The sequence below is a fragment of the Alosa sapidissima genome, chromosome 17 (assembly GCF_018492685.1).
Source record: "Alosa sapidissima isolate fAloSap1 chromosome 17, fAloSap1.pri, whole genome shotgun sequence".
Lineage (NCBI taxonomy): Eukaryota > Metazoa > Chordata > Actinopteri > Clupeiformes > Clupeidae > Alosa > Alosa sapidissima.
In genome coordinates, this window is record NC_055973.1 from 32642453 (window position 1) to 32654928 (window position 12476).

At 44.7% G+C, this 12476-nt stretch overlaps 1 protein-coding gene across 1 annotated transcript in view; it reads right to left on the minus strand.

The window, feature by feature from the left end:
- The window catches only part of sorl1 (sortilin-related receptor, L(DLR class) A repeats containing), a 58628-nt gene that overhangs the window by 39913 nt on the left and 6239 nt on the right, over nucleotides 1-12476 (minus strand). Inside the window, exons 3-13 of the mRNA XM_042067378.1 lie at nucleotides 11359-11487; nucleotides 10793-10954; nucleotides 10564-10631; nucleotides 7510-7690; nucleotides 6178-6279; nucleotides 5865-6034; nucleotides 5082-5274; nucleotides 4591-4708; nucleotides 3000-3073; nucleotides 2170-2258; nucleotides 759-937 (exon numbers count right to left, since the gene is read on the minus strand). Coding sequence (XP_041923312.1) covers nucleotides 759-937; nucleotides 2170-2258; nucleotides 3000-3073; nucleotides 4591-4708; nucleotides 5082-5274; nucleotides 5865-6034; nucleotides 6178-6279; nucleotides 7510-7690; nucleotides 10564-10631; nucleotides 10793-10954; nucleotides 11359-11487 — 1465 coding nt within the window. The remainder of the gene's footprint in view (nucleotides 1-758; nucleotides 938-2169; nucleotides 2259-2999; nucleotides 3074-4590; nucleotides 4709-5081; nucleotides 5275-5864; nucleotides 6035-6177; nucleotides 6280-7509; nucleotides 7691-10563; nucleotides 10632-10792; nucleotides 10955-11358; nucleotides 11488-12476) is intronic.

Below are 12476 nucleotides of genomic sequence, written 5' to 3' on the forward strand. Positions count from 1 at the left end.
CTATGTAATGCACTATGCAATAGTATGTAGAGGAATACACACTATGAGTACTATGTAGTATGCAATATGAGTGCTGTGTAGTGCACTATGTAGTAGTATGTAGAGGAATACACACTATGAGCACTATGTAGTATGCAATATGAGTGCTGTGTAGTGCACTATGCAGTAGTGTGTAGTGCACTACACATTATGAGTACTATGTGCACTATCGCTACGCACTATGAGTACTATGTGTGCACTATGCAATATGAGTGCTGTGTGTGTAGTGCACTATGCAATATGAGTGCTGTGTGTGTAGTGCACTACGCACAATGTAGTAGTATGTAGAGCACTATACACTATGAGTGGGCATTCTAAATATCAACCATGTCTGCTGATGAAAGTCTCCTTTGCGAGTTCTCAGCTGCTCTCTAACCGAGCACATCACTGAACTCCCTTATCTCCTTTACATACTCCTAGTCCTAAACCCCCCACCTATAGCACTCCTAGTCCTAAACCTCCCACCTATAGCACTCCTAGTCCTAAACCTCCTACCTATAGCACTCCTAGTCTTAAACCCCCCACCTATAGCACTCCTAGTCCTAAACCTCCTACCTATGGCACTCCTAGTCCTAAACCCCTCACCTATAGCACTCCTAGTCCTAAACCTCCTACCTATGGCACTCCTAGTCCTAAACCTCCTACCTATACCACTAGGAATGAACATCTCTCCTGTGTGTGTGGGATTAGTCCTAAATGAGCTTCAGCTGCGGTCTCACCGAGCACATCGCTGGCGTTGAGCTGCAGGATGAGCCAGCTGTGCTTCTGGTCGGCGTAGGAACCGAAGATGGTGAAGATGGTGCTCTTCTCGCCTGGCTCCGTCAGCAGCTGGTACACATACACCTCCCGCTTGGAGAATTGGAAGTCCGTCCACGTTTCACCCTCGTTGGTGCTGAACCTAACAAACAAACAAACAAACACACAAAGAAATCAGAAATGAGTTATGAGGATTTATGAGATGACCTAATTATAATGCCAGGACAAACAATTACATGATTCAACATAAAGAACACAGCAACCTAAGGTCATTTATTTTTTATATTTTGAGCCAAGGTGCTTTAGTTCAGTATAATCACCAAGCTGCAAGTTCTGTGTAATATCCAAATGTAATCCAAATGTGTAATTCATGTTGACTTATGTTTATCATTAGATGTAGGTCAATTAGATAAGCTATCCTGAACTAGCATTCCTTTTGTTCACTATGGCTTTTTATCACTATCACTGATGTGAACTTTCTGTTCTCAAGTATGGATAATGGTGTCTGTTCCAATCCTCATGTCATCATCTTGTCACTACTGATTGGGTGTCCCTCCTATGACGCCAGCGCCAGCAGGTGATTATGTTAGAAATCAGCTGATTCAGTGTATAGAGTATGTGTAGTGAAAAATGCCTTCCTGTAGTCACAATTGATTGCAATACTTTGTTATGATCAGTTATCGAAGTTTAAGTCACAGTCAAGCTTATCTAATGACGGTTTGATGAAGGCGGAAATGTTATCGTTTAATAAAAGACCACTGATCTAAAGCCAGTGTGTGCTGGGCTTCTCTGCCCTCTCTAAGTGTTTTAAAGGTCCGAGTCCTTCTGTGTCTAGTTAGACAAGTGGTACAGTATGGACCCTTTCAGGAGAGTTCCATTATCAGCATCATAGTTGGCCCCACAAGACTTCCGTTTTAACATTCCATATGTTATCTTAATGCAGAGGAAGTAGATTGGGGCCCAAATAGAATGTTCAAGCATTGTTGTTGTTTTTATTGTTGAAAGGGTCCATACCAGAGAGCCTTGTGCTCTAGTCAGAGAGGGTTAAAGCGGAGCTAGCAATCAAGCATCTTTGCTCTAGTGAGCTGCCTCTGCCCTGTGCACACTTGAATGAATCTCCATCTTGAATGAACTTCCTCTCCGTGACCGGGTCTCCAGCTTGCTTTACACTACCAGAAGAGTGTTTCCCATACATTGACTTATTTGTGGCGGCCCACAAGTCTGGTTAGCATCCTAACCGCGCTGCGCTAATTTGTTAAAAATTGTTAATTCTGGAAACCTACCACCACAAATGGAATTCAATTCTGTGGGCAACACAACCAGCAGATATCCCATCATGCATGAAGGGTGACTGGCTAGTGCAACCGGACTCACTTGAGGTTTGTGGTGGCTCCTCCTTGTGTGATGGCCATCAGTATTCCTCCATGATCACCCCACGTGTAGAAGTGAGGTCCAGCCAGAGCCTGCAACAACCAACCATGCAGCAAAATATAGCAAAGGGCACAAAAGACATATTATAGGCCCTTACAACCTATTCCACACATATTATAGGCCCTTACAACCTATTCCACACATATTATAGGCCCTTACACACATATTATAGGCCCTTACAATCTATTCCACACATATTATAGGCCCTTACAACCTATTCCACACATATTATAGGCCCTTACAATCTATTCCACACATATTATAGGCCCTTACAATCTATTCCTAGAGGATTTCCGGCTGAAAAACCAACTGAGACTTATTGAAATGAAAATGAATCATACTACAAATGTCAACTTCAGAACTTGTTTGTTTTCTATTTTTGTTTGTCCCCAATTGACCGTTGGCTCAGTGTTGTGTTCTGTGTCACCGGAAATGCCCTATGAACGCATGTGTCTGTTTGTGCAGTTGAAAGGGTCTATACCACACATGCATCAACGCTCTGCTGGGCAAACGCACAGAGATCTGCCGTTCTCTTGGCACACAATGTACTCAACAAAGGAACTACTTCACTGGATGTTAAAAATTTAAGTAGAATTTCCAGCAGTCTCGTAAAGCAAATCCACACTGACAGAAGAGCAGTGAAACTGTTGAACCAACACCCAACAAACATTAGCTGTTGAACCAGCACCCAACAAACGTTGGTTGTTGAACCAGCACCCAACAAACGTTAGCTGCACATGCAGCGCTGACAGATTAACGCGTGGCGTTCTTACCTCCCTCCACCTCGCCCCCGCACTGCTGGACACGTAAACGTTGGGCTTGTTGGCCAGATTCCTCCCCACGGAGCCTAAGGGGATGGACACAATGGGCAGGGTTTGAGCTCTCCGCCATAACATACACTTTCTGGCATGTTCCATGACATATTTACACAGTCAGGTCACTTCCAGGGGCTACATTCATTCTCATGGCGTGAAATGTGTTAATGTGCTTCTACCATCTGAACATGGTTCCACTCCAATGCACTCATGAAATAATTCAAAAGGTTGGGAGGAGAGGGAGGAGAGGGAAGGCAATCTTGAACACTTCTGACACGTTTGATTGAAACTGAAGGTTTTCCAGCTTCGGTTCTAAAAGCCACTCCTCAAATCTTTCCACGTTCCATTTCTGCCATAGCAACACATGCGTCTGCCAAATGCTAAATCCAGGCAACGCATTCTGTATCATATGATGATCTCTGAGCCCTAGTCAAACTCAGATGGCCAACGGCATCCAAAAGGAGGGGTTGAGCTCCTCAGTTCCAACCACCACAATTTAATAGGCAACACATTTTCCCCTGTTTCATGTCAGAAAATTCCTCATATTCTTCACGTCTGAGAGAACTCCCAGAGAAGGCACATACAGTACGTAAATTAAAAAGCTCTATCTGAATAGTGTCAACAGCCTCAACCAAAAATAGTTGAATGGAAGCCACCTTTTTTATGGTCCAGAACATTCAGTAGGGGACATGTTTCACTATCCAACCGTGGGGATTAATGTACAGAACAACAGACACTGAATTGTTATAGGCCTGAAGCAGTAAAGTCTCAAGACGACCCTTAGCTGTAGTGTTACTATTGAGTATTGTTATATTTACTTAATGTGTTATTACCAGTACAGTGCACGTGTATATACATTCCTAAGAAGTAAAATAAAATATATACAATAAAATATATACAATTAACTCACAGTAAAATGTGCCTCTATAATTTGGTTCAAAGTGCCACACTAACAGCAAAATTGAGCGCAAAGTGCTAGCAGACAGAGCTGCCCTCTATTGCCAAGTGAGTACAGCAGGCAAATTGAAAATGCCTGGCATGCCTGCACAATTTGGAATCAAAGTAGGACAGCCCAAACACAAGAGAGAGAGAGAGAAAGAAAGAGAGAGAGAGAGAGAGAGAGAGGAAAAAGTTGAAGCTTTCAGAGGACGAATGTGTTCTCATCATCCTGATCAGGAGCCGTCTTCTTCTGAGAACAGAATGTCTTTAGAGATTGTTACTGAACTGGGGGAGCGAGTGGCACTGACAGCTGGAAGGAGCATCCTTACCCAAATGCACACACACAAACACACACATGCACACAGAGGAGCATCCTTACCCAAATGCACACACACAAACACACACATGCACACAGAGGAGCATCCTTTCCCAGATGCACACAGACACACACAGACACACACACACACACACACACTTACACAGACACACACACAAACCTCATTTCCAAGATGCGCACACACCTGCATGTGCAAAACAAACACACACACACACAAACCTCATTTCCAAGATGTGCACACACCCGCATGTGTAAACACACACACACACACACCTGTGGCCATGATGAGTCCGGGAGCGGAGTCTTTGGAGAGGATGGGCATCCTGCGCAGCTGAATGTTGAGCAGCTGACTCCAGCGCTGTGCCAGGTGAAGGGAGCAGCCTCTGGACATCTGCAGGACACACACACGCACGCGCACACACACGCGCAAACACACGCGCAAACACGCGCGCACACACACACGCACGCACGCACGCACACGCACGCACACACACGCGCACACACGCGCACACACGCGCACACACACGCACACAGGCACACACACACACGCGCACACAGGCACACACACACAGGCACATTTTTCACAGACACACCCAAACACAACCAAAACAAATAACCCACTCATACACAAACAACCAAATGAAGTATTTATGAGGAAAAGCGCATAGCTTAACAACCAAATGAAGTATTTATGAGGAAAAGCGCATAGCTTAACAGTTTGACGCCTTATTCTGGGCAGAATCGTCAGTGTTGGGTGACCGTACCTGGCAGTCCAGCACGCCGCCCAGGCTGTCGGAGGTGGGCGGCTGCAGCAGCTCCCAGGTGCCCCCCTTGTCGAAGGTGATGACGGAGCGCATGTTGTCCTCGCTCACCGAGCCGTTGATCAGCGTGGCGATGAAGACCCCCCGCAAGCCCTCCACACGGTGGAGATCCGCAAAGGGCTCGTTGGCAAAGTATCTATACACACACACATACGCACACGCACACACAGGCACATACACACGCACACACACACACGCACGTCCATATGTTTAACTGCTGTGAAGAGTGTATGTCAGGGAACAGCATGCTGTCTATTCCCCTCTAGCACCTGTGTGTTGAGTCACAGCTGTAGTGAAGCATCGACAGACTGTACCGTCTTGGCTGGAGCTACTGAATGGGCCCAGAAAGCATAAATAAATACCAAAAGAGGACACAGATGAGCTGCACTAAAGTATTGGGAGCACCAAGTCATATTTTCTCTACTAGCGCCTGAAGAATTTTATTATTGCTGTAGATCTAATGTTTAGACTTTTCAAGGGTATTTTAAATCCTGGATCATAGCAGGATAATGATTCATTAGGAGATGATGTAATTGGATCCCAAATGTTACCACAAAGATGTATAAACAACACACCAGAACGAACACTCCTGCGGATAAACAACAGCTAAACACACATCAATCAATGGATGGCAGTGTAACACAACACCCATGATGACTTAGAGGCCGTGTAAACACTTCATCAGCAGAGCAGCGGAGCGCAGCAGTGGTCTAGCGGACGCTCTACCTGATGAGCGTGTTGCTGCCGGACCCCTGGGGGCTGTAGTACAGCACGTTCTCCAGGGACAGGGAGAAGCGCAGGCCCTGCGTGTCCGAGATGTACAGGTGCGTGATGTTGTTGTTGTGGTTCACGCAGACAAACACCTGGTCCTCGGACGCATCTGCGATGTAGTACTCCTGAACAAGAAAGCAGCAGCACTCGTTAGCTCTTAGGCATTAATTATACTGAACTTGTATCAGCACTCGCACGTGTTAGCTCTTAAGCATTAATTATACTGTACTTGTACCAGTGCATTATGGGGGGAGGGGGGGGGACTCACTGTGATTGGATGACGGGTCTGAAACTGAGCTGACTTCATTGGCTGGCGGTTATAGGATACCCACAGCTGGACCGTGGCAGGCTGATGGCTTCCTATAAGAGTCTGTGAATCCAAATGTCAACACACACACACACACACACACACACACACACACACACCTCTATGGGTCTTTTGGGTCCACTATGGCATCAGGCAACATCCCATCCCATAATCTCACTCTCCTCTCATCTCATCTTAATTCTACACTCCTTCTGTGTTCTACAACACTTCTGCACATTCTACTGTATTTACTGAGTTTATTATACCGTACACATGTGATCGTGTACCAGAATGTTGATTGTTGTGAGGACATGTCTTTACTAATGTTGTGATTGTGTGCTAGAGTGTTGATTGTTGTGAGGACATGTCTTTACTAATGTTGTGATTGTGTGCTAGAGTGTTGATTCTTGTGAGGACATGTCTTTACTAATGTTGTGATTGTGTGCTAGAGTGTTGATTCTTGTGAGGACATGTCTTTACTAATGTTGTGATTGTGTGCTAGAGTGTTGATTCTTGTGAGGACATGTCTTTACTAATGTTGTGATCGTGTGCTAGAGTGTTGATTGTTGTGAGGACATGTCTTTACTAATGTTGTGATTGTGTGCTAGAGTGTTGATTGTCGTGAAGACATGTCTTTACATGATTGTGTGCTAGAGTGTTAATTCTTGTGAGGACATGTCTTTACTAATGTTGTGATTGTGTGCTAGAGTTTTAATTCTTGTGAGGATATGTATGTATACGTATATGAGAATATATCTTTTATGTCTATTTAAGTAAGGTAGAGTATTTCATTGTATTCTTAATGCATATGACAATAAACCTGATACTGAACTAACAAATTTGAAACACTCTTCCAGTATCCATGAAATGCTTTCAAAAGGGCTTGGTAATGTAATGACAGTGATGTAAGTGAGAGAGGTGCTGAAAAAAGTGGCGTGCTGAAACACTGCATTGCAGATGTGTGTGTGTGTGTGTGTGTGTACGCTGAGTCAACAACGGAATTTCATTCTCGGATGATCACAGCTATTTGTTTAGCCTGCTTGTGGAAATGTGCAAGGAGAGTTCTGATGAGCACTGATCTGTTCTTACAGGTGAACATAACACCCCCTCCCCAACACACACATATTCTCTCTCTCTCTCTCTCTCTCTCTCTGGTGGTATACACATGTGTGTAAGTTGCGTATAAGTGTAAGTTGTGTGTAAGTGTGTGTCAAGAGTTCTGAATGAGCATTGAGTGAGATGGTGACCACTGGTCTCTCAGGTGGACCTTCCTCCTCCGGTGGGGACCCCTACCCTGGTGGTGGTGGCGAACATGTATTTGTCGCGGAGCTGGAAGTTGTCGACCCGCTCCAGGATGACGCGGCGGTTCTCCTCGCTCTGGAAGAAGTCAGTGCTGCTCAGGACACTGGAGACCCCTTGAGGCTCGTGCCGCTGGACGAACACCGTTTTGGGGCTGTCGTGGGGCTCCACACCCCTGGGGAGGCGAGAAATGGACCGTGTAAGGAGCGACGACATCCCAAACAAAACATTTCCACAGGAACAGCCATGAACTACAGCATATCAGCATATCTCGCTATTCAAATATTTACACGCCAAGCCTCAAATATCCGTCTTTCCAAACGGACACCGCAACTTATAGGAAGGCCCCTGTTGATTTATCACCCATGTGACAACAGACTACACAGCAGACTAAACTAGACTACTGCACAATTTAAGAAAGATCTAGAAAGATCCGAGAGAGCGCTTAAAGTGGATCATTTGGCATAAGCGCCCTGTTAAACAGGGCTCTCTCCACAACTACCATTACACCACACTTGCGCTAAAGAAGTGAGCCAGAGACAATCATTTATTCATCAGCAGCGGAGCTGCTAACACAGACTGCTACAGCCTCCAGCGTTTGGGAGCAGCCCGTGGAGACACACTTTCCTCTTCAATTTTCCACTCCGAGCCGCTCACGCTTCCTCCACAGCGACCATTTATACGATCTTCCAAACCAGCAAAGTGGAGACAAATGTGTCAGATTCCACTCCAACATGCCAGGGCTATGACGGCTCTACTCACTAGCAAAGCCCTCGTATAATAGGATGAGCTCTTAATAATGACTTTTGTTTTTTAATAAAGGTAGGCGCACTGGTGGAAATTTACCACAGAGTAGGGGGCGAACAGGAATATTTATCTCATCCTCAGAGGTGCGTTCAAATTCGGCCAAAAGTAGGGAACATTCATGGCGAATATGTTTTCTCTGAATAGTTAAATTTGAACAATTAACTATTCAGAGAAAACATTACATTGTAACAGTAACACTTCGTCCAGCTCACGTCCAGCTTCACTGTATGTTCGGGGAGAACTACTTCCTCAAACTGATCGTGAGTGTTCGCAAACGTTTAGGGAGAACTCAAGGCAAACATAAAACAGTTTGCAAATTTGAATACAGCTCAGAGTTTGCCCAGATGAACGCCTCACCTGCGGAGAGGAGTCCACACCCAGTTGCAGCCACGTGCGGCAGCATGCTATTTCAAAGCCTTCCATCTCAAATCGACAACAAATCAGTTCCAGGTTTCTGTTGGTGCTATTTCATACAACTTGGTGTTGTGTGATGCAAATTGTTCTCCACAACTGGACTAATGATTTTGTGGATCCTTAATGGGATATGCGGCAATGCTCCCTCCATTTAGCACACGCAGCAGATATTCAGGGAAGACACGTGGACCTAAAACCCAAATCTGCCAGAAGATTCCAGAAAGATTGCATACACACACACACATCAAATGTGCATCTGAGCACAGGCCACCCACGAGTGTGGAGATATGTAATCGCATGTTGACTCAAATTGACAAACAAGAGAATCATGGACCCAGAGCACTCATGCTCCTCTCTTACACAAAACCAACACCAACATGGAACTGAGCTGCAGATTTAAGATTTAAGGGTTTGAAATTGCATGCCTAAGTGTCTAGGCATGATCTGCTTGTCAGTTGGGGGGTTATTCTGAACAAACTCTATGACACTCTGAAAAATTCTTATTAGACTACTAGATGCCCTAGACCAGTGGTTCTCAACTTTTTTTCAGTGATGTACTCCATGTGAATTATTTTTTCAGCCAAGTACCCCCTAACCGCTACGCTTCAACCACGACTCCATCGTTTGAGTTTTGACAGTAATTGACAGGTGATGGCGGGTGGCATGTGACAGGTTGGGTCGAACCATCCTGGGTCTTTAAAATAATGAAATTGAATAGCCTACTGAAATATAAAATTAATTTTATGAACTTATATTTTCCTGAAATATTTATTAAATAATTGTTTTTAAAGTATTTTTGCATGGATTCTACTTTTTAAATATTTGTATATTTTAAAATCTCACATACCCCCTGGAGTGCCTTCATGTACCCCCAGGGGTACGCGTACCCCCATTTGAGAACCACTGCCCTAGACTACTAGGGCAGCCGTGGCCTACTGGTTAGCCCTTCGGACTTGTAACCGGAGGGTTGCCGGTTCGAACCACGACCTGCTGAAGTGCCCTTGAGCAAGGCACCTAACCCCTCACTGATCCCAGAGTGCCGCTGTAGCAGGCAGCTCACTGCGTCGAGATTAGTGTGTGCTTCACCTCACTGTGTGTTCACTGTGTGCTAAGTGTTTCACTAATTCACAGATTGGGATAAATGCAGAGACCAAATTTCCCTCACGGGATCAAAAGAGTATATATACCTATACTTATACTTAGATGTTATGTTACTTATACTAGACTTATACTAGACACTTATGCAGTATGGCTAGTTATGCAGACCGTATGCTTCCAATGCTGGCTATTTCTGGGTCTTGATGCACGTTAGGAGATACAGTAGCAGACTGTAACACACTGCTGTGTTTAGTTCCTCAGAGAAACAGGAGAACTGGAACAGCCTCCACATGAGGAGGAGCACCAAAATAACCTCAGCTTCACACATCTTTATCACCGGATGGGCCATAAAGAAACAGCAGGGAGGCTGTGAGCACTCAGACAACGACCACAAACACACACCGAACGACAAACACACATGCACACAAACACACCACAAATGAAAGAGGCTCTGGTGAGAGGTGACCACAGAGGCAGCACTTCCCCATCACCATGACACCACAAACAACTTTTACATACGCACACACAGAAACACACTGACTCACTCACAAACACACACATGTGCACACTCTTGCACTCTCTCTCTCTCTTACACACACACACACGCGCGCGCACACACACACACACACACACACACACACACACACACACACACACACACACACACACACACATGCGCACGCACGCACACACACACACAAAATAAAACATACTTTCACAACATCTTACCAGAAATAAGATTTCACATGCTCTTGAATCAACACCCATGTTTCGCCAAAGTCATCTGACTTCCAGAGCTGACGGGAAAAGAGAGGATGGGAAATAGGACAGAGGATAATTCAGTGGACAACTATTTTTTTGTCGACACAGAACACCAGAGTGGGGCCTTCAAAAACAGGAAGGAAAAAGCACACTGTGCAAGATTAGCATCTGCTGGTTCCTGTTCAACCCAAAGTACCTGTTTATTTGGATGGGAGCTGTCATAGCCTAGGACCAAGCTAGGCCTGGAGCTATGTAGTATCAGGTCAGTGGGCTTGAAGGGGGTGGAGAATCCTTGGATGGTTTTGCAGAAGTCGAATGTGCTCCACAGGTAACTATTGGTGGTGTCCGCAAACAGGTACTAAGAAGAAAAAAGGCAACAAAAGATTGAAATTCATTTTTGAATAACTAACATGGAATGTGGCAGTGGAGTTCTTAATCATTAACTGCACCTTGCAATGCATCCAAGCTCTTGGGCTTTGGTAAGGCTGCTGCTGCATTTACTCTGCAGATTGCACAAGTTTTCAGGGGAATTTCCTCGTAGAGGTGTGCAAACAGCAAAGGCTCTTGTAAAAACACCAGGTCTTTAATGCAGACTGCAGACAATAGAGCAGGCGTTTCTGCAGAGCGCTACTTTCAACGTGGCGCGAACCTTCACACCTGTATTTGCTAGCTCCAAGCTTTCTGAGCCAAAGACCTCATCTGAGGGCAACATTAGCGCACCCCCCCCCACTCCCCCTTCATGACGTCTTTGGAAACACTTACCCTTTTGTTATCAGCGGGGCTGTGATAGAACTGGGAGATGACCTGCTTGCTCTGCTCCTTGGCCCCAGTCAGCTGGAACCTCTCAGAGATGGCCATGAAACTCGTCCCATAGTCATACGACACGTATACCTACAACGTACAGAGGAAACCAAGTCCGAATTCTGAATGGGTTCTTTTTTTTGACACATGAAATGCATTAAATGGGGTGCTTTGCTGATCTCAACATGGCAACACCAGATCAGAGATTCAAGAACACTATAACCACCGTTATCTATGGAAGGTGAAGAAACCTGCAAATTTCTCACTTCTGATGAATTTCCCTTCCATTGAAATTGGTTGAGTTGTTTCTTTAAAAAATAAAAATAAAATAACAATAGAACCATATTTCTGTATAGTCTAAACAGTCAAACAGTCTAAACAGTTAGCTCAAATTTCATTTTATTCAAATCGAACAAAAAATTTAAAAACATTGATCACTGCCTGTTTAAAATCAATGGCCAGGAAATAAAAAGAGTGTATACCACTAAATTCCTGGGGGTCTACATTGACGATTCTCTCAACTTCAAATGTCATATAGACCATCTAGTAAACAAACTGTCCAAGTATGTTGGCTTGTTCTACTAGATCAGACATTTCCTTCCCCTGTCTGCCCTTCTCACATTGTACAAAACTCTATTTGAACCTCACCTTAACTATTGTAATGTGATATGGTGCAACACCTTCACCAGCCATCTTAAAAGACTTGTATCCTTGCAAAAAAAAGTCATACGGGCCCTGTCCTGGTCAGAGATAAATTCCTCCACCCCCCCTCTATTTCACCGCTTTGAGTTACTAAAACTGGCTGAGCTGAATGTTTATCATAATGCCTGTCTTATGTTTCAAATTGTCAACAGGCTCAACCCTAGGTTGTGTAGTCTTATTCCCATCTCCAGCCCCCAGCACACATACCAAACAAGAACTAAACCACTCATTACAGGTAAATGTCGTCGACACGTGCGCGCCAGTATGAGTGTTGCCTGTAGGGGGCCACAGATTTGGAACAGGATTGATGATGGCCTCAAGGTGTTGCCCTCTATCTCCAACTTCAAAAGACAACTAAAAAACAATCTCTTACTAAC